Source organism: Microtus oregoni, unplaced genomic scaffold, assembly GCF_018167655.1.
Source record: "Microtus oregoni isolate MIOR12 unplaced genomic scaffold, Mior012 000055F_ref0000237, whole genome shotgun sequence".
NCBI lineage: Eukaryota > Metazoa > Chordata > Mammalia > Rodentia > Cricetidae > Microtus > Microtus oregoni.
The window spans coordinates 10,583,501-10,606,318 of NW_024543831.1; the positions used below are offsets into that span (position 1 = coordinate 10,583,501).

At 43.0% G+C, this 22,818-nt stretch overlaps 1 protein-coding gene and 1 non-coding gene across 2 annotated transcripts in view; both read right to left on the minus strand.

The window, feature by feature from the left end:
- Nucleotides 1-22,465, minus strand: part of Acat1 (acetyl-CoA acetyltransferase 1) — a 28,159-nt gene extending 5,694 nt beyond the window's left edge. The window contains exons 1-9 of the mRNA XM_041638645.1: nt 22,312-22,465; nt 13,012-13,059; nt 10,831-10,948; nt 10,245-10,340; nt 9,949-10,049; nt 6,746-6,889; nt 5,932-6,082; nt 2,836-2,931; nt 733-846 (exon numbers count right to left, since the gene is read on the minus strand). Of these exons, the coding sequence (XP_041494579.1) occupies nt 733-846; nt 2,836-2,931; nt 5,932-6,082; nt 6,746-6,889; nt 9,949-10,049; nt 10,245-10,340; nt 10,831-10,948; nt 13,012-13,059; nt 22,312-22,374 (931 nt within the window). The 5' untranslated portion in view covers nt 22,375-22,465. The remainder of the gene's footprint in view (nt 1-732; nt 847-2,835; nt 2,932-5,931; nt 6,083-6,745; nt 6,890-9,948; nt 10,050-10,244; nt 10,341-10,830; nt 10,949-13,011; nt 13,060-22,311) is intronic.
- Trnad-guc lies at nt 11,997-12,068 on the minus strand. The gene has a single exon. It is a non-coding gene; the product is annotated as a tRNA-Asp (tRNA).
- Nucleotides 22,466-22,818: the final 353 nt, after the last annotated feature.

Consider the following 22,818-nt stretch of genomic DNA (forward strand, 5'->3'; position numbering starts at 1 on the left):
TCAGGTTATGAGACTTGGCAAGAAGCACCTTTTACCCACCAAAGTACTGCCAACACCTTAAATCATTAAATTATTATATATTAACAAAAATATTAAAGGAACTTCTACATCAATCAAAATAGAAAGCCAACTCCACTATTCTGTGTTACCAAGGTGATATCCTGTTCTCAGAACTAAAGATAGGAAGCAATTGAGAGGAGTGCCCAGGCCTCCAGAGGCAAGAAAATACATGCACACAGAATTTTTTTTTTAACTAAATAAGGAAGGAAGGGAGGGAGGGAGGGAGGGAGGGAGGAAGAGAGAGAGAGAGAAATAAAGAAAAATGGTCAAACCAGGCCTCGTGGCACAAGCCTATAAGGAATGCTGTGCCAGGCAGATAAGATCAAAACCAGCCTGGACTAGACAGAATGAGTTCAAGCCAGCCTGTATGACTAAAGTGAGACCCTCTGAAAAAGAAAGCCTCAAGAAGCAAGCCAGATGCAGTTTTCCTCCATGGCCTCTGCATCATCTCCCACCTCCAGGTTCCGGCTTGAGTTTCTGTCCTGACCTCCTTTGATGATGAACTGTGATGTGGAAGCATAAGCTGAACACATCTTTCCTCCCCAAGTTGCTTTGATCGTGGTGTTTCATCCCAGCAGTACTAGCCCTGACAGACAATGTGTTTACAGTTTACTGCCCTGGATTCCCAATACCAGAAAAAGAGAAAAGAAAAAACAAGGTGAGAGCATCTACCCGCGATTCGTGCTAGTGGCTTCACATTGAGCCTCTTGGCGGCCTCTGCAGTCATGAGAACCACAGCAGCTGCTCCGTCGTTCAGTGTGCTGGCATTGGCAGCTGTTACTGTGCCTGAAATCAACAAAACGTAAAGTCACACATTCTTCTGAGTCCATCCTCTTCTCTCCCACAAATACCCACAGAGCACTGTCTGCCTTGTCAAATATATAGACAAGTTATAGACAGGCCTGGAGGTAATTTCTGCCCTGGGGAAACACGCGCAGAGCTGGCTCTACAGTGAATGTCTGCTGTTCACTGTGCATGTCTGCAGTAGTGGAGGCGCGGGTACGGGACTAACTCTCATGCTTCCTCTCAGCACCCCAAAGCCCTGTCAGAATCAGGTGTTCTCTACAGTCACTTGAAGTTGAATACTAAAATCACTCAGCTATATACTTGAAATCATTTTGTGTACCATGAAGCTATTTAATATTGACAATGGAAACCCTGCATTAGTCTATTTATTTATTTATTTCTGATTTTTCAAGACAGGGTTTTTCTGTGTAACAGCCCTAGTTGTCCAGGAACTCACAGAAATCCTCGGGCCTACACCTCCCAAGCACTGGAATTAAAGGTATGTGCCACCATGCCTGGCTTATTTTGTTTTCTTTTAATTTTGGTTTTTCAAGACAGAATTCTTCTGTGAGTAGCCCTGCCTGACTGTTCTGGAACTTGCTCTGTAGACCAGGTTGGCCTCGATCTCATCTCTCTCTGCCCTTTTTTCTTTCTTTCTTTCTTTTTTTTTTTAAACAATCTTGCTATGGAACCTTGATTGCTTTGGAACTCACAGAAATCCACCTGCCTCTTCCTCCCAAGAAATCAATGACCATGTCCAGTTTAACATGTATTTTGTTTTTTAAAGGTTTTTTTGTTTGTATTGATTTTTTTTCTTGGTTTTACAAGACAGGGATTTTCTGTATATCCCTAGCTGTCCTGGAACTCTCTCTGTAAACCACACTGGCCTTAAACTCAAAAGCCCCACCTGCCTCTCTATCCTGAGTGCTGGGATTAAAGGTGTGTGCCACCACTGTTTACAATATGTTTTTATTATGCTGACAAAAAGGCGACTGGTGATTTCTATACTTAGAACTGAGCAACTCTTTCAAGAAAGAGGAAAAACTAACCGCAGATTATCACAGCTGCACACAGCCAACATGGAAAAGCTTATATTTTCTCAAAGTTGAGGGCTCCAAACCACTCAGAAATTTAGGGCTAGGCATATCACTCAATAGAAGAGTACTTGCCTAACATGGACAGCCTCCCCAAAGGATATTCAGAACATAGACTCCATTTGTCCCAACATTCTGGGGTAACATACACTAAGCGAGGCTTATTTATATATTATATATATTTTGGTTTTTCGAGACAGGGTTTCTCTGTAGTTTTGGAGCCTGTCCTGGAACTAGTTCTTATAGACAAGGCTGGTCTCGAACTCACAGAGATCCGCCTGCCTCTGCCTCCCAAATGCTGGGATTAAAGGCATGCGCCACCACCGCCCAGCTAGTATATTTATATATTTAGTATACCAGTGAACACAGCCATCAGCAGAAGCCTCAAGGAATGTATTATGTAAATTTGTATTTTTCAGTTCACAAACTATGGAGATACCTGCCTCTGAAAATTCAATTCTCCAGCCATGTTATATAATCCCCTCTCCCATGCTAGGACTTAATATATTAAAGATATGAACTGTTAAACAAATTTAAACATACCTTGAATTTTTATTATTTGGCTAATTTTATTTGAATACAGTATCTATACATGTTAAGTAACATCTAGATGTTTTCTACAGTTACTTTGTTTAAACTGTTAGGCAAGGGCTAATTAAATTGTTTGGCAGTTAGCACTAGCTTCTCTTCCAGAGGAACCCAGATGGCAGCTCACAGCTGTAACCAGTCCCAGGGATTTATAGGTCATCTTCTAACTCCAAGGACACCAGGTACAAAGTGGTGCATAGACACACATGCAGGTCAAACACACAGAAAAAAAAATCTTTAAAAAACGTTAGGCAAATTCAATACTAAACATTGCATATTAACTCATGTCTGATTTCTTAGTACTCACCATTTTCTTTCTGGAACACAGTCTTCAGCTTGGGCACTTTACTGAAGTCAACACGCTTGTACTCTTCATCTTCTTTCACCACCACATCTGGTTTACCTAAAATTGAGATGCTAAGTAATCACGCAGTCCGGACAACAAATGGCCCCTCGGGGAGAAACTGCTAAACATGGTACCTCGGATGCACTTTAAGCCATTCCAAACAAGTGTCCATCTAGAAGTGAAGCCTACACCCACAACCCATTATTCCACTCGCCCTCATTTTTGAGATGATCTCTCTATGTAGTCCTAGTGGTCTTGAAGCTCAGTTTGTGGACCAAGCTGGCCTCAAATGCACATACATCCTCCTGCCTGTGCCTGCACTCCCCGTCTCCCAGCCCTGTCTATGATCACAGACCTCACTGTACTTCAAGGGTAGAGCCCAGCCAGTGCTGCGTGATAAAGCATTCCTATCACCCACGCACACTGATCATTGGGAAGTGATCCAACCAAGTAATAAGTCTGTACCATGGATTTGTTGGACTGCTTTCTTTGACTCAGAGCTCTAGAGGTGGATGCCATTCATCCTTCATTTCTGGATGTTGACTTCTAATATAAATCCATTTTAAAAAGTACTTTTTAGGGTCAGTGAGGTGGCTCAGCAGACAGAGTGCTCACCATGCAAGCCTGACAATCTGAGTTCAATGCCCAGAAACCATGTACATGTAGCAAAAACCAAAACTGATTATACAAATTGTCCTCTGACTTCCACATGCAGGCCATGGAGCACACGTGCACACATACATATGCACACTAATAATAAGTGTAAGTGGGGCTGGATAGACAGCTCAGCGGTGAAGAGCATACAATATTGTTCCAGAGGACTCAAGCTTGATTCTCAGCACCCACGTGAGGCAACTCACAACCTCCTGTTTCTCCAGTTTGAGTGGCATCTTCAGGATCCTGTACTTATGTGTATATAAATCACACACAATATAGTAAGAATAAAATCTTTTTAAGAATAAATGCAAGGCCAGACAGTGGGGGCACACCCCTTTAATCCCAGCACTTGGGAAGAAGGGACAGGCAGATCTCTCTGAGTTCAAGGCCAGCCTGGTCTACAGAGGGACTTCCAGGACAGGCTCCAGAAACAGGTTTCTCTGTGTCGAGAAACTGAAAGAAAAGAAAAAAGGAGAATAAATTTAAAATGTATCTGCTATATGTCACTTACATGAGAAAGAATTCTTTTTGTTTTGTTTGTTTGTTTGTTTGTTTGTTTGAGACAGGGTTTTTCTGTGTAGCTTTTGGAGCCTGTCCTGGACCTAGCACTTATAGACCAGGCTGGCCTCAAACTCACAGAGATCCGCCTGCCTCTGCCTCCCGAGTACTGGGATTAAAGGCGTGCGCCACCACCGCCCGGCTGAGAAAGAATTCTAATAAATACATTTTCTCAAAAACAGTAAGTACACCAGCTTTCTTTGTTTTTTAATATATATTTATTTATTTATTATGTATACAATATTCTTTCTGCATGTATGCCTGAAGGCCAGAAGAAGGCACCAGACCTCATTACAGATGGTTGTGAGCCACCATGTGGTTGCTGAGAATTGAACTCAGGACCTTTGGAAAAGCAGGCAATGCTCTTAACCGCTGAGCCATCTCTCCAGCCCCCCCTTTTTTTAATATTTATTTATTTATTATGTATACAATATTCACCAGCTTTCTACTAAGCCTGATGCCCTCCCCTGAACCCCTGGAACATACATGGGGGAGAAGAGAACCAACGCCTGCAGCTACACCACAGCATGCACATGCCACATAAGCACAAGACCAAAGAAATAAATTTAAAAATACTTTATAAAATAGTAAGCTTAGTGCACTGTATACTTGGATGACCTGTAACCCTCCCCTGTCTTAACTTAAGCAGAACTGTTAACATGTTCAGCTCGAATGAACAAAGATAACACTCATTTAAAATGGAAACATCAGTTCTACAACACGGAAAATTTATTAAAAGTAAAAGCTAGCTGGATGGTGGTGGCTCATGCCTTTAATCCCAGCACTGAAAAGGCTGAGGCAGGCAGATCTCTGTGAGTTCCAGGACAGTCAGGACTACACAGAGAAACCCTTTCTTGAAAAACAAAACAAATAAATAATTTGTAATAGCCAGAACCTGGAAACAACCTAGATGCCCTTCAATGGAAGAATGGATGAAGAAAGTATGGAATATATACATATTAGAGTACTACTCAGCAGTAAAAAACAAGGACTTCTTGAATTTTGAATGCAAATGGATGCAAATAGAAAACACTATCCTGAGTGAGGTAAGCCAGACCCAAAAAGAGGAACATGGGATGTACTCACTCATATTTGGTTTCTAGCCATAAATAAAGGACATTGAGCCTATAATTAGTGATCCTAGAGAAGCTAAATAAGAAGGAGAACCCAAAGAAAAACATATAGTCATCCTCCTGAATATTAACCCTCATCAGGCTAGGAAAGGAGATATAGACAGAGACCCACATTGGAGCACCGGACTGAAATCCCAAGGTCCAAATCAGGAGCAGAAGGAGAGAGAACACGAGCAAGGAACTCAGGACTGCGAGGGGTGCACCCACACACTGAGACAATGGGGATGTTCTATCGGGAACTCACCAAGGCCAGCTGGCCTGGGTCTGAAAAAGCCTGGGATAAAACCGGATTCGCTGAACATAGCGGACAATGAGGAATACTGAGAACTCAAGAACAATGGCAATGGGTTTTTGATCCTACTGCACGTACTGGCTTTGGGGGAGCCTAGGCAGTTTGGATGCTCACCTTACTAGACCTGGATGGAGGTGGGGGTTCCTTGGACTTCCCACAGGGCAGGGAACCCTGATTGCTCTTTGGGCTGACAAGGGAGGGGGACTTGACTGGGGGAGGGGGAGGGAAATGGGAGGCGGTAGCGGGGAAGAGACAGAAATCTTTAATAAATAAATAAATAAAATTAAAATAAAATTAAAAACAACAACAACAAAAAACAAATAAACAAATAAAAACCCAAACAAAAAAAGTAAAATGTAACAAAGAAAAGACAAATGTCTATAAACTTGAAATTTACTTTGGAAATGCCTCCTCTACCTTTTATTGAGACCGTGACAGGAGTGATTTCATTTCCAAACTTCCCTGCATCCCAGGCTTCTTTACTCCTGGTGTAAGAGCTGATGGCGTAAGTATCCTGTTCGCCTCGTGCAATGTTCAGCTTCTTCGCAGTGTTCTCAGCACAGTTACCCTGGGAAAGGAGGAAAAATTACCTTTGCGTAACTCAGTGGTTAAGGCTTCAATTCCATTTCTCTAATTCCCTTCCTCTACTCTAGGTGATGTTCCCTCGTGGCTTGTCTTCTAATAGTTGCAGGAAAGAAACAATTGCCATTTTAGGAGGAAATACCTCAATCAAGTATGGGGCAGCTTTTTAATAGGTGATCGACGCTAAAGAAGTGGACATAGCAAAATACTTTTATAAAGTGAATGACTAAAACATTTATAGAACCCACCATAAAAGTATTAAAAATACATGTGTTATGAAAAGTCAAGGATTATGTATTAAACGGCACTCCCTATTAAAACAGCATTTGGTGGGCGGTGGTGGCGCACGCCTTTAATCCCAGCACTCGGGAAGCAGAGGCAGGCGGATCTCTGTGAGTTCGAGACCAGCCTGGTCTACAAGAGCTAGTTCCAGGACAGGCTCCAAAACCACAGAGAAACCCTGTCTCGAAAAACAAACAAACAAAAAAAAAAACAGCATTTGGGGGCTGGAAAGACCTCAGCAACTGGGAGCACAGACTTCTTGCAGAGAACTCCAGTTAGATTCTTCTCGATTCCAGCTCCCAGGGATTGACACCTTTTGGCTTCCATGAGTACCAACACATGCACATTTCTTAAAAGTAGCACTTACCATATGAATTTTATTGTAGACATCAGTTAGCCCATCTTTCACAATCAGGTCTTCCAGTTTTACCCCGCCATATGGTGTTGCTCCTCTGCTCATCACATATGGGACATTTGACATGCTCTCCATCCCACCTGCCACCATCACATCCTGCTCAGAGCACAGCAAAGCCTAGGTCAGTTCAGAGCTGCAGGCTGCTGCACTCCACACACAGCTGTCAGCTGTATAGCTTTACTAACCACGGTTACATGGTGAATGCCCTCTTCACGACTCGCTCCCATTAGAAAACAGTGGTTTAAAATAGTCAGTGACAATTACATTAAAGTTAGATTACATCTATAATCCTAGCACTTGGAAAGCTCAGGCAGGAGGAGCAGGCGTTCAAGTTCATTTTCAGGTACTTAGTGAGGCTGAGGCCAGCCTGGGCTAAATGAGACACTGTCTCAGAAAACACAAAGCAAACAAAGAAAAAGATAAGAATCAGTCAAAGATTTGACTACACTTAACTTTTGGAAGATGGACCTGGTAAGTTTTGAAAAGCATTTGGCAACTTCCAAAAATTTAAATCCTTTCACTCAGTAATTCTTTAGGACTTGTTTTTAATATTTTTAAGATTTATTTGTTTATTATATATACAGTGTTCTGACTACATGTGTCCTTGCAGTCTAGAAGAGGGCATCAGATCTCATTATAAATGCTTGTGAAGGGCTGGAGAGATGGCTCAGTGGTTAAGAGCACTAACTGCCCTTCCAGAGGTCGTGAGTTCAATTCCCAGCAACCACATGGTGGCTTACAACCATCTATAATGAGATCTGGTGTCCTCTTCTGGGGTGCAGGTATGCATGCAGGCAGAACACTGTATACATAATAAATAAATTTAAAAAAAATAAAAAATAAATAGCTTTAAAATAAATAAATAAATAAATAAATAAATAAATGCTTGTGAGCCACCATACGGGTGCTGAGAACTGAATTTAGGACCCCTGGAACAACAGCCAATGCTCTTAACCTCTGACCCATCTCTCCATCCCTATTTTCAGTATTTTTCAAAGTTGTCTTGTTCACTGTTCTAGTTTCATAAATCCTAAGTACTCAGTAGAAAATAGTCAGATTTAGTAACAAGTCTTCCACATATCTACCTACCCAAAGTTTCTCCACTTTTAAGTAGCAGAGTATCCAAAGTGGTAGGACAGGATGGGGGCAGGGGGCAGGGCCTTCTATAACTGTGAAGTTTCTAGGGTGTGCACAAGCTGTTTGTGTGACATGGTCCCTGTCACAACACCTCAGACCTCAGTGCACCCTTTTCTTCTTTGAAAGAGAGCACAGAGGTATGGTTTGGTTTTTTCGTTTCCATTATCTCTGTTATGTATATGAGTGTTGTGGTTAAGATGTGTTACATTTGTTTATGCTGTGGAACATTTGTTTAATGATGCAAAGATGTGTTACATTCTTTTATGTTGTATTTGTTTAACTCTGTAAAGCGGTGTTACTTTGCCTGTCTAACACCTGATTGATCTAATAAAGAGCTGAATGGCCAGTAGCTAAGCAGGAAAGAAACAGGCAGGGCTGCCAGGCAGAGAGAATAAATAGGAGGAGAAATCTACGCTGGGGGAGAGGAAGAAGAGGGAGGAACAAGAAAAGAAGGAGGAGAGGAGGATGCCAGGGCCAGCCACACAGCCAGCCACAGAGTAAGAAGGGAAGACAGAAAATATAGAAAGGTAAAAAGTCCAGAGGCAAAACATAGTTAAAGAGAAATGGGATAATTTAAGTTAGAAAAGCTGGCAAGAAACAAGACAAGCCAATGCTGGGCATTCATAAATAAGAATAAGTCTCCATGTATTCATTTGGGAGCTGGGTAGAATAAAAAAGAAAGCCCAATTACATATGAGTTTTTGGCCTGCATGTGTGTCTGTGCATCATGCCTGATACCCTAGAACTGGAGTAGAAATGACTGTGAGCCACTGTCTGGGTGCTGGCAACTGAACACAGGTCCTCTGAAGGGTTCTCACCATTGAGCCATTTCTCCAGCCCCATAAGTATGTTTTTTACATATGTGAGAAATAATATGAAAACATGTCATGCTGACCTTTAGCCTGGTTGTGACATACAATGGCAAGCTAGAACGTCTAGAAATAAATTCTAATAAAGACGTGTGTTTCCCTGTGACTCTGCATCTGTGGCTACTTCAGTATCCGTCCATCTGAGAACTGATGAAGGGTTAGTTCTTAAGCCCAGACACAGCTTCTGAATGCCACAGCTCGCACTGAGCAGCCTCTCTTCTCAGTCTTAGACAAAGATAAGATTTCAAGCAACAGGCCTCAAACTTAAATTCTCCTTCTTCTGCCTCACAAATGCTAGAACGGGGCATGTGTTTAACAGAAGAGAATCTCAGGGCTGGAGTTCAGTTTCTAACACTCACATCAGGCAGCTTACACCCACCTCTAACTCCAGAGGATCCAGCATTGTATTCAGACCCCTACAGGTCTGTCCATGTGGCATTCACTCACACACACACTCACACACACACACACACACACACACACACACACACACACACACAAGTAAAAAATAAATCTTTTTAAAACAAAGGGGGCTGGAGAGAAGGCCAATGGCCTTCCAAAGACCCAGGTTCAATTCCCAGCACCCACATAGTAGTCCAGCACCATTCAACAGGATATCCAATACTCTCTTCTGACCTCCATGGGCCCCAGACATGTATGAGGCACACAAACATACATGCAAGCAGAACACTAACACACATAAAGGAAATAAATCTTTTAAAAGGGAGTGGAAAGTAGGCTAGAAATGTGGCCCAGCAGTAAAGAGCGTATGTTGTTCTCCACAGGACCTGAGTTTTATACTGTATACCCAGAGTGGCTCATAACTGTCTCTAACTCCCGTTCCAGGGGTCCAGTGCCCTCTTCTGGCCTCTGAACGCCAGGCACACATGTGGTTCACAGACATACAGGTAAAACACTCATATGCATGCAGTAGAAATAATGAATCTCACCAACACAGCATAAATGTGCTTAGATATTTGGTGTTTTCTAGGATTTGAAATTATTTTAAGTGACAGATAAAACAAGTGCTTCTTTTTTAAATTTTTTTTATGGTTTTTATTAAACTATACATTTCTCTCTGCTCCCCTCCCCTTCTACTCTCTCCCGTGCCCCCCACGATCCCAATCTATTAAAACAGATGTCTCTTACCTGATGTCCGCACATAAGATTTTGGGAGGCCATCATGATGGCTTTCATTCCTGACGCGCAGACCTTGTTTACCGTGGTGCATGGAGTGGAAATGGGTAAACCTAACGCCAACATAAATCATACTTTTGAAAAAAATGAAAGTCATTTTTCAAATATAATTGTATAATTAAAATAGAGCATGTGACCATAATCTACAAATGTTCTTTTCTATAAGAATCATTCATTTACTCGTTTAGCTGAAATGGCCTTGACATTTTCAAGAACATTAAGTATAACAGCAAACGTGTTCGTCATACCTGCACCCAATGCCGCTTGCCTTGTGGGGGCCTGCCCTTCACCCCCTTGGATGACATTGCCCATGTAGACTTCCTTCACTTCTTCTTTGGGAATTCCTTTTAAAAACAGCAGAAAGGAATGTCCTGGATTTACTCAATTTCTTTTTTAGGATTTTACTTATGTTATTTTATGTATACGGGTGTTTCCCCTGTATGGATGTCTGTGCGCCATGTGCATGCAGGACCCAGAGAGGCCAGAAAAGGGCACAGGATCATCCAGAACTGGAGTTGCCGACAGCTGTGAGCTGCCATGTGGGTGCTGGAAACTGAACCCAAGTCCTCAGGAAGAGTAGCCAGTGCTCTTAGTCACTGAACCTTCTCTTCTAATATTCAATTTAATAATTAAGATTACCAAGCAAATTACATGACATGGAGCAGGAAGGATTTCTCCTTCCTGTTAGTTTTGAGTTTCATTCCTATTAAGCTCAAGGGAATTTAGATATGCAGGAACCACATAATTTCTAAGTTATATATACAGTAAATGCAAAACAGTTATGTATCCCCCAATCATTTGGCCCCCTCAACTCCAAACAATGCAACCACTGACCTGCCTTTTCAATAGCTCCCTGAATTGCAATAGAACCAAGCTTAGTGGCTGGCTGAGAGGCAAGGCTGCCCAGGAAGGATCCAATAGGAGTTCTTATAGCACTTACTATAACCACTTCCTGGCAAGGCAGAAAAAGGTAAAAATTAGCATAGGCATATTCAAATCATGTTTCATTTATTAAACATTCATACTCAGACCACTTATGAATAGTTAGCAAGGATTAAAATAATATTTGAGCAGCTGGAAAGCACCACGGCACACCACAAAGACAAGACTTGGGTAGAGCTCAGGGGTAGAATGCTTGTCTAGCAGGCACATGGCCCTGGGCTCAATCCACAGTAGGCTGGGGAGCAGGATACGGGGGGGGGGGGGGGGGGGGGGGGGGAGACACAGTGAGAGAATGAGCAACGTGGAGGAAGAAATTAAGGCAAATTCTAAAGCAGACATAAAAATCCCTCCCACTTCTCTCTGGAAGGTTTAAGGCCAGAAGCTTAAGTTCCAGTTTTGCTTTAGTCAAAGCTTTAAAACCTGGGGCAGTGAGGGTGGCTCAGCAGGTAAAGGACTTTCAATGCTCACCTTATAACCTGCAAGGCTGTCCTCTCACTTCCACATGTATGTACACACGAGAGTGCATGTGTGCATACATACAACACACATGTGTGCATACATACCAACACACATGCACCATGCATGCATAAACCCCAGATAATACAGTTTGTTTTTGTTTTTGATTTTCTTTTCTTTCTTTCTTTGTTTTGTTTCTCTGACACATAACTGGCCAGCATGGAACTTGATAGGTAGTGCTGACTGGCCATGAAATCAGAGTTGCCCCCTCTGCCTCCTCACCATATCTAGCAACAGTAGTTTTAAAACTACTAACTTGAATACTGGGAACTAAATTCAGGTCTTCTGGAAGACCAACAAATGCTCTTTTTTATTTTAATATTTTTTTGGTTTTTCGAGACAGGGTTTCTGTGTTTAACAGCCCTGGCTGTCCTGGAACTCACTCTGTAGGCCTCGAACTCACACAGATCCGCCTGTTTCTGCCTTCCAAATGCTGAGATTAAAGGCATGCGCCACCACCGCCCAGTCAGAAAATGCTCTTGGCTACTCAGTCATTTTTCCAGTGCTATTAATTTTTTTCTTTTCTTTTTTTTTTTTTTTGGCTTCCCGTCAGGGAATCGAACCCCGGTCTCCCGCGTGACAGGCGGGGATACTCACCACTATACTAACGAGGACAGTGCTATTAATTTTTAAATAAAAAATAAACAACGCTAACTAAATGCTCCTTTACTGACAAACACTCTGGGTTAACAATCCAGATGTGTATGCTACCTGGGACAGTACCAATTAGGACACAGCCAGAACCATAATATCCTAAACTATAAAATAAGAAAAGGTAGATGAAAGTCCTCATCAATACTATGAAACACATTTCCCTCACATTTGGATTCTACAATCTCCTACTAAACGTGACATTTTGAAAAGGATGGAAAGAATTGGTGTCACTTTGGGAACCTATAGACAAAGGCAGAAAGCAGTAACTAGGGAATGAAGTAGAGACCTTTCTACCCCAAGCAGTCAGCCAGCCCCTCTCATGTCAAATCCCCCACGTCCACTGCATTGCACCACCCACAATGCAATGGGGCTCATCACAATAAAGAAAGACTACTCCACAGGGTTTCTGTTTGTTTGATTGGTTGGTTTTGGTTTTTTTGAGACAGGGTTTCTCTGTAGCTTTGGAGCCTCTCTGGAACTAGCTCTTGTAGACCAGGCTGGTCTTGAACTCACAGAGATCCTCCTGCCTCTGCCTCCAAAGTGCTGGGATTAAAGGGGTGTGCCACCACCGCCCAGCTACTCCACAGTTTTAGAGGAAACTGTTTTATAGTGGATTATAGAGAATTACTCACAGACTGAATGAACGTGATAATGCAGGAACTTAGTATGTGCACTGTTAGCTTTCCCTAACTGCATAACCTTGTTAATTGTCAAATACATTCAAGACCTAAATATATGCAAATGTGCTTTGGTTGATTTGCTGGAGATAGGGCCTCTGGCCTCACCTTCCTGAGAGCTCACGCTGCAAGCATGCATCACCATGCCTAGCAACATGTGTGTTTCTACTGGCAACATTGCTTTAAGTTCTTGAAACTATATGGTGCTTTTTAAATGTATACTTACATTCAAAGTGGGTTTGGATGCATAACTTCGCTCCAGGCATCTTCCTTCCTGTAAGATAAATATTTATGTTACAATATTTTTAAATTCATCCATTAATTTTGTAATTAGCAATAATAGAATTAAGGTGATTTTATTCATTCTTACACTTTTATTTCCAAGTTTTACACAATCTATATACACCATTTTTATAAATCATAAAGAAAATGGTTACAATAAATATTACTTTTTGATAAGCTGTTCATTAGAAATATGAATTTTAACTTCTGATGAACTGCCATTTAAAAAATATTCTTAATATTATTTATTTTCACGTGTATGGTTTTTGTCTACATGTATGTTTGTGTACCACCTTCATGCAGTGCCAGTGAAGGACAGAAGGTATCAGAGCCCCTGGGACTGGAGACATAGATAGTTGTGAACTGCCGTAGGGATATTAGGAACTGAACTCAGTTCTTCTGCAAGAACAGCCAAGGCCCTTAACCACTAGGCTATCTTTCCAGCCCTTAAAACTGTTTAAGTAAACATAACAACAACAAAGATTCCTAATAATAAGGTAAATACTTACTACACTTTAACGGCTTTGTTTGGTGGGTTTGTTTTGAGGGTGTTGGTTTTGAGACAATCATGGGAACTAGGCTGGCTTTAAACTCACTGTACAGTGAGAGATGACTCTGACTTCTGATTCTCCTGCCTCTCTGCTTCCAAAATGCTGAGATAACAGGCTGAGCTACCACACCTGGGCTTCAGAGATGGGGTCAGACCTAGGGCTTTGTGCACACCACACTATCATACTCTCTCAGACACTCTAGCAGCTGAACTACATCTCTAGTCGTGGGCTACATTTTTGGAAAAGCACCTTCCTATATAGCCCAGGCTGACCTCAAATTCACTGAGACCCAGAGTAGCCTTGAACACACTCCTCCCTCCTCCTGCTTCAGCCTCTTGAGTAAAATATAATTTAAGTTCCATCTAAGTTCTCAATTGTGTAATATTAGAGGTCCGCAGTTCTCACAGTTTGCATTTTTAGGGGGCAGGAGATTGCGGTTCAGAGGCTACTCTTTCAGAGGACCCAGGCTGGGGTCTAGCAAGCACACTGGGTGCTTCAGAGCTACCTGACTCCAGTTCCAGGAGACCCAAAATCCTCTTAGGAAGGACTTCCACGGGTACCAGCACATACTCGCTGCCCACATAATAATAATAATAATAATAATAATAATAATAATAATAATAATTTTTCTAAAAAAGACTACTGTATGAAATATCCATTTTAAAAAAATTAAGTAAAACTTGCTATTACTCCCCAAGACCTTCCAGCAAGTGTCTCTTGATTTACACAAGGCAAAAAAATGTCATACAATATGGCCTATATTGCCAGATAATTCTTAAGAAGTAAAAGAGGGGGCTAGAGTATGAGTCAGTGGCAGAGTGAATGCCTGGCATGTGAGAAGTTCTGGTTGATCCTCAGCACCACACTCAAAGGAACAGAAAGAAAGACATCTAAATTCTTTCCATGCTATTTGTAGAAACAAATGTCAACAAAGGTATTTCTGAAAATGTAGGGCAGAGTTCAAAGCCCTAACTGATCTGAAGCTGGACATGAAGTCAACAAGCCTAATATTCAAAAGCAGCAGCATATAGTCACACATCAACTGATAGCTACAGTTATAGCTCATGGAAAGAGCAATAAATAGCCCACAAAAGTCTGGACTTATAGGTGATCCAAGAATTTAGCCTTTCACAGATTAAACAAACACTCTGTCCTAACTGAACACAGATAACTAAAACTTTCAACTGAAAACTTAGAATAAATAAAACGTAAGTTTGACAATGGAGTTATAAACAGGAACAGCCATGGAACCAAACTGATTTTCACGGTGTTTGAATGACAGAAGTATGTACAAAGGTAGCCTGACACGGGCATACTCTTTTAGGACAGAAGTGGCTCCACAGCAATGGTTTTCTCAATGAAAGCGTGAGAAAAATATGATGGGGAAATGCTTCACAATCAACTCTGCGATACAAACAACTTAGTCTAGATTTGATTTTAAAATGTTAACACCACAAAATTCCTTTTTTTTTCCTTTTTTTTTTTTGTTTTTTTTTTTTTTTTTGTTTTTCGAGACAGGGTTTCTTTGTGGTTTTGGAGCCTGTCCTGGAACTAGCTCTTGTAGACCAGGCTGGTCTCGAACTCACAGAGATCCACCTGCCTCTGCCTCCCGAGTGCTGGGATTAAAGGCGTGCGCCACCACCGCCCGGCAACACCACAAAATTTCAATGTGTCTTCTGCTTTGAAGAGGTTTTCACAGTCTTTGTGTCGTGGGGAGATGACCAACACGCACAAGACGATTTGATCCTTCCTTGTCAACAAAGCACTTGCGCTCATTCCCCCTGAAGAAGGCATTTTGAGAGTGGTCACCATGGACCTTTGGCCGCAAGGCAAGCTTGTAAAGAAGAAATGTTGAAATTGCCTGGACATATTCCTTAGAGTTTGATAAGAACTACGAGAACAGTACCATAAGTAAGCTACTCCTGGGGTTCAAAGGAGAAAGATTCCTTAGTTTGAGCGATGGTCTTCAAACCCTAGGGCTCCATTGAAAAGCATGTTTCATCCTACTGTTTAAATCTGATAGGAACACAATACATAGATAGCATTAGTTGCTATCAAATTGATCTGTGTTTATTCCAACTCTGAAATAAAACAGCTACTATCTCTATCCTTTTTTTAAAAAAATTGTTTTAGATAAGGTCTTACTATCTATATAGACCAGGTAAGAACTAAAATTAAGATCCCCCTACTTCAGACCCTCAAGTTCTAGGATTACAGGTGTGATATCAAACCTGGCCATGTATCTGTACTTCTTAAAGACTGTCATTATGTTAGGAAATGTTTTACTCTCCTGAGCTTTACACGACCCTTAAGTGACAGTACACTCAGCCATGACCAATAAAAAATCTGTGCTCAAGTAGTCAAGGCCCAAGTGCATCTGCTTCATGGCTGTCCTCCACAAACACACCCTCTACATATGGGAAATCAGTTATTTCTATGTAATCACACTGTCTGCAATACAACTCTGAATGAAAATTCTGGTATGGTAAAGATGCTAGTCATTGCTACCATCCACACTCTTCCTCTCTAAGGGGCAACCTTAAGTCCCTCTAAGACAACTCCATCCCCAGCTCTGAGCAGAGCTGATGGCACCAAGAATGGACCAGAATTACCTGGCTGGCACCCTGAGAGCCTGGCCAGTTGGCAATGGGTATTAATTCAGCTGAGGGGCTGAAGGCAGTCAGACCTCAGCCAGCTAACACCACATAAAAGAAGAGGCTGGATCCCAGAGAGAAAAGCCACAGGAAGTAGAGAATGAAAGGAAAGGTACAAGCATACTTGAAAAATGGGGGCTTGGCGCTCTGCAAGAGGCAGGGGATTCCATGGTCAGCGAGTTTCTACTTAGGGTCTAACAAAGCCAACTGCACCCGTTTCCTGTCCTTGAATGTCCAAGAATTTGTGTATTCTATCTCTTCAAACGGTTGTGACGAACTTAGTGGCAGAGTGTGTGCTTGGTATATGGAAGCCCTGGTTCTAATTCGAGTACCACCCCCCTTAGCTACTGTAAAGCGGGGTTGTGCCCATTTTTCTCGGTCTTTTCTTGCAAGTGTCTAGTCCATTTTCACTGATGGTCCCTGTGTGTTCACTGTGGCTCTTGTGCCACATGCATGCTTTCCTATTGTGCATCCTTTCTTCCTCCTCCTTCTGGATCATTCCATACGCATGTAATTACACTCTTGTCCGACTCCTGTAGCCTAAAAATTTAAATAAACATATCCCTAGCCCACATTACAGTGAACTCTGACATTACCCATACTGCCTGCAATGTCTCCTTACCCTTGGTTCCTGTTATCTTTGCCAGTTTACCAATGTTGGCCCTGAGCAAAGTCAACACTGTCTGTGGAGCAAAATCAAATAACACTTCAGAGACTTTGCACAGCAGCCTTGTGAGACCCAGACACGGCTGGCTATAGCTATCAATCCTGATATGCCTCCACATGACAGCTGTCCTGTTTAGTAAGTGGCTGTCCATATGCACATGCAAATTTGTTTTATGAAACACTTGCGTACAGTAATAAGTGTGAACATTTATCCATGTTTATGTATGTGGCTCCAGTCACCATTCTTGGTATGCAGCAGAAAACAATGGTATACCTTATGCACTATCACTATCTATACTTTTATCTATACTAAATAGATAATTGTATCTATTTAGAAAAAATAAATGTTTAACTACAATCTTTTCAACCTCAGCAACACTGGACTCTCCTTCCTTCTTTGGGAAATACCAGCCTGTTTTTATTGAGTACTTCACAGTAAATCATGTGGGCTAACTTTATTTGGGGTTTTTCTTTTGTTTGTGGCAGGGCCTCACTTTGTAGCCTTGGCTGGATTGAAACTCACTATGTGGCCCAGGTTGAATTCGAACTTAAAGTGACTCTGCCTCCTGAATGTTGGGATTAAAGGTGTATGTCACCATGTGCAGCTTCTTTTTTTTAAGTTAGACATTGTGTGTCTGTGCGCACACACGCGCGCACATACACACACATGTGCACGCAGTTATCATGGCACACATGTGAAAGTCATCGGGAGTTACCTGACTGAGGTTGGGTCTCTGGTTTCTGCAGCTGTGGTTGACCCAAGAACTGGTGATTCTCCTATCTGCATCTCCCATCCCACTGAGGGAGGGCTGGGATTACAGATGTGCACCACCACATCCAGCATTTGATATTTATTTATTTATTTATTTATTTATTTATTATGTATAGAATATTCCATCAATGTGTATGCCTGCAGGCCAGAAGAGGGCACCAGACCTCATTACAGATGGTTGTGAGCCACCACGTGGTTGCCGGGAATTGAACTCAGGACCTTCGGAAGAGCAGGCAATGCTCTTATCCGCTGAGCCATCTCTCCAGCCCCCCCCCCCCCCCGACCCAATCCAGCATTTGAGTCCAGGGATCTGAACTAAGGTTGCCACTTTCACCCACTGAGCCATCTCTCTGACCCTGCTGGTTTATTTTTATTCTTCATATCTAAGCACAAATGACAAACCCTACATGATCTTCTTTAATTACTTTTAAAAGTTGGGCCACCAAGGATAATAGCACACATGTTATTCCAGCACTAGGAAAGTAGAGGTGGGAGGATCCTGAGTCCAAAGCTAGCTGGGCTCTATAGTAAGTTCTAGCATAGCTTAAGTTACAGTCAGAACCTGTGTCTAGATAATTGATATAACAAAGTTGACCTCTATTTATTAACTCTTTCTTATGTTGACATCATCATGTATTGAACATTGTTATCATCCCTTGGATCTCCCCCAAACAAAATGCAATCACCCTGAGACCAGGACTGTGGCTCCTCTTCAACAATACATCCCAGCATCAAAATTCTGAAGAATGAATGACCGAATTCAGTGTGCTGGAACATGCCTGAGATCCCAGGACTTGAGAAGCCGGGGCAGAGAAAGTACAAGACGGAGGTCAGCGTGGGCTACATAGTGAGACTGTCTCAAAATTAATTACAATTGAAGAAGCATGAACACTATGTAATAAACATGTACTAAATTAATAAAACCAGTTCAGGCAGGCACAGCTCAGTCTCACAGCCAACCCAGGAACCCTACTCAACCAGACCCCCCAGAGGAGGGACTTCCATCTTGCTTCCACAGTAACCTACACACATTCTTCTTCTCTTTGTGTGGTGTATATGGGTGGGTGGCTGTGCATGTGTGTGCGTGTATTTTGACTGTGTTTTATGTGCACAGCATGCATGCCTGGTGCCCAGGAAATCGGAAGGTGTCAGATACCCTGGAACAGAAGTTACAGATGGTTGTTAGCTACCATATCGGTGCTGGAAACCAAACCCTGATCCTCCACAAAAGCTGTCATTGCTCTTAACCACTGAGCCATCTCTCTAGACCCTTTAAAACCTTTTTTAGATTTATTTTATTTGATCTGTGCACATTCTTACTGCTCCTCCATGATACCATGATATAACTTGAATTTGAGATGGTCCTACTGTCTTCCCACTATATGGTGAGTTACAAGACATGATTTTGTTTACTTCTTATCTCCATGAGGGCTGCGGTGCTAAACGAGACCACAACAAAGATTGATGTTTACTAACAAGGCTGAAAAACAAAATCCCAGTAATGCCTTAAGAAAGAAGCAAAACCAAGAGCCAGGAGTGATTGCAGCCTACTGCCTTACAAGCTGGAAATGGAACTCAGGAAGAACAGAGGGCAAGGCTGGGAGTAGAGCTCAGTGGGAGAAGCTTGCTGAGGCCCTAATGTCAGTTCTCGGGTTAAGGGAAAAAAGGAGCATGCAGAAGTAGCACGGTCTGTGAGCCGACACTGCAGAGGTAGACAGAGACACAGGAAAGGTCGGATTCTGCCCATGCCACCTCAGACACTCACAGATGGCTTTGCTACCAACACCATAGCCAGTGCAGAAAGACCTGAACGTAGGGGACTGGAGAGATGGCTCAGTGGCTGCTCTTTCAGAGGTCCTGAGTTCAATTCCCAGCAACCACATGGTGGCTCACAACCATTTGTAATGAGATCTGGTGGCCTCTCTTGGCCTGCAGGCACACATGCAGGCAGAACACTGTATAAATAACAAATAAAAGTTAAAAACAAAACCAAAACAAAAGAGCTGAATGTGGCTGTGTATAAAGAGGGCAGGCAACAGCTTGTGTGGCTGCTGTCAGGGTACGGAAGAGATGGATCTTCCACAGGATCTGGAATACCTTTAACATCAGGAGTAGCCACGGGAACTGCAGGTCTCCTTTCGCGGACAGCAATTTGAACCCTGGCCGACCCAGTCAGCCAAGGGCAAGTCCTGTCAAGTCCTCTAGAGCCTCTACTCTTGGCATCTGACTACTAAATCTTCTACCTTACTAACGTAATAACAGGTCCCAGGAACCTCTTCCCAAAGCACTGCTTCGCTTGTTGACCAGTGGTTATCTGCTTCTCTGGTCAAGCCTGTCAACAGTGACACTAATTTTTTTATTGTCCCTTTGTAGGTATAGGTATAACCGGAGACACAAACAAAATTTACAGGTAAATCCTGTATATTAAAGTAAGTGTAAAACCCTGCCCAGTATGTTAGGCATGGAGGCACATTCCTGTAATCTCAGTGCTTAAGAAATGGAGGAAAAAGGACCAGAAGTTCAAGGCCAGCATGGGTTACAGGAGACTGGTGTTAAAAAAAGACAGACAGACAAAGTCCCATAAAAGTTTGTTGATTCGTGTGTATTTGAAAGCAAAGGTTATAAAGAGCCCATGTAATGGGTAAAAGGTCAGATTCCATTCTACAACACAGCACACACAGCCTATTGAAAATTCTTTTCAGACAAGGATTTCTGTGGTTAAATAAATGGTTGCTCAATTTAATTGAAGTGGCATCCACTAGGTCATTTCTAGAGTTTAACAAAGTGAACTGGACTGGAGAACTTGGATGGGATCCCAAACACGTGGCAGCACCTGACTGCTAATCCCAGTACTCAGGACGTGAGGCAGGAAGAGCGTGTATTGTAGAGACCATGGGAAGCCCATGGCATGCGCTACATAATCTACAGGTAGTAAAAGGAGCCCGGACCACAGGATAGCAATCAGTGCTGGAAAGACACACTTAGGTCAGTAAGACCCAGAGCTGCAGAATATAGAGAAGACCCCAAAGCCGGGACTAATGGGAGACTCAGTGACCCTTAAAATGCATTCGATCCTATGCAGCAATCCTTCCTTCAAACTCCTATTCTATACTTCAATCATTCTGATGGCACTATTCTAAGACAAACTCTCACTATGCAGCCCAGGATGGTCTCAAATGCACAATCCCTCTGCCTCGGCTTTTTCCACGTGGACTCCGCCGCCCTAGCACAGGTTTACCATTCTCATGCAGAATGTACTTGCTCTTGGTGATGGACACTTTTGTTCCACACTTTTGTTTCGACACACCTCAAGTACCTGGCTCATCTAACTCATCAAGGCAACATTATTCGGAATCTCAGTTAACCGGACTTCTCTGTAATTTCTCTAGCCACCCCCAAAGACACTAACAAACTAATCCAGAACTCCCGGGCATGATGGCCTGCTCTTTCAATCCCAGGTAATCCAGAGGCTGAAACGGGGGAGGGGAGTTCAAAGTCAGTTTGACCTACACAGTAAACCCAAGTGGGAAGAGAGAAAAGAGGAGGGGAAGGAAGGAGAAAAGATAGGAGAAGGGGAAGAGGAAAAGGCAGCATTAGGAGGGAAAACACCAGTGTCTTTCCTGGGAACATTTATTTTATAGGTGAGGGACTGCCCATCTCCAGAACAGACAATAAACTATCCTTCTGGCTTTCCAATTATCTCAGTCATTCAGGATTTAATTTAACTTTTTTATCTTTCCGAGCTCGGGTATTCCCAAATTGCCCACGTGGGTTGGAACCTTGAGCTCAAGCTCCTCTCACCTCGGCTGGCCCGTAAGATTAATTTTATAGTTGTTTCCCCTCCGCTCCCACCCTCAGGCCACAGCCCTCGTGCCTGCACTGTTCTTTGGCAACCTCTCGCAGAGCACTGCTCTCCTTGAGCGTCTATTGCCAGAACTACCCAGTTCCATGTACCCTGATTGTTACAGAAACAAAAAACGGCAACCGTCCAGACCCAACTGCAGGCTCGTAGAACGTAGGTGGATTTCAAAGCTTCCTATTGCAATCAAACTGGAAACGCCAAACTTCACAACTACATTGTGGAGTTTCTCACCCATTCCTAAAACAGTCAAGCGTTTTCTGGAATGAAACACTGCAAAGTTCTGTCACTATCGTGTTCCCCAAACACAACAACCAGAAAAGAGGCAATCGCTCCAAATATACTTTATTTCTTGTAGTGTCTGAGTAGCCATCTTGTTAGTTTTAAGGAGCGGCTGTATAGTATCTTTTGATTGTCACATAGTGCCTCAGTTCTGATAAGATCAATAATTAAACCAATGATTAGCTACCGGATTTAAAGAAAAGGGGGGGGGGACAATAAACTCACTCTCCCCAATAAATTCATAAGTATTTATGACTTTAAGGCACGTCTCCGAAACTCCTGGGCCTGTAAAGAGGCTCGACTCTCTGCAGCCTGGGATCGCGCCTGGCCAGGTCCAGGCAGGAGTGACAGCAGCACAGGCGGACCCGGGGACACACACACGGCTCTACCCGGGCCTTGACGGAGGGCGGAACCTTGGACGGCCGGCGGCGGGCTCCCCCCCGGAATTGACCCCGCTCACCTGCAGCAGCCCGCGAAGCAGAGACCGGCGGACGCCGCCGCGCAGAGCCGCCAGGGCAGCCATGGTGACGCGAAGGGCTGTCAAGGGCAGAGAAAAGGGCCGAGGCCTCCGCTTTCCACCTCAGATCCAAGACGTCGGGGCGGAAACCGCCCCGACCCTCTCCTCCAATAGCAGTCCGAGGTCGCTGCGCTGGCAGGGATTGGCCCGCAGTCAGGGGGCGGGTCCTGGCGCTGGGCAGAAACCGTCCCGGACAAATTGACTACTGACCAACATGGCTTGACACCTAGCTGGAGCAGTTTTTGACCTCCGGACGCCGGTGATTTCCCTTGCAGCTCAAGACTTTCCATTCACTTAGCTGCACCTGACCGTGTGACTGTGTTTGCCCAGACAATGGATATTGGTAAATGTTACCAGCAATCCAATTTTATACATATAACACAAATAAACCAATTACGTTAAGAGAGTTTTGAAGTTTTTCGACGGATGCGAAATAAAATGCATGTTACT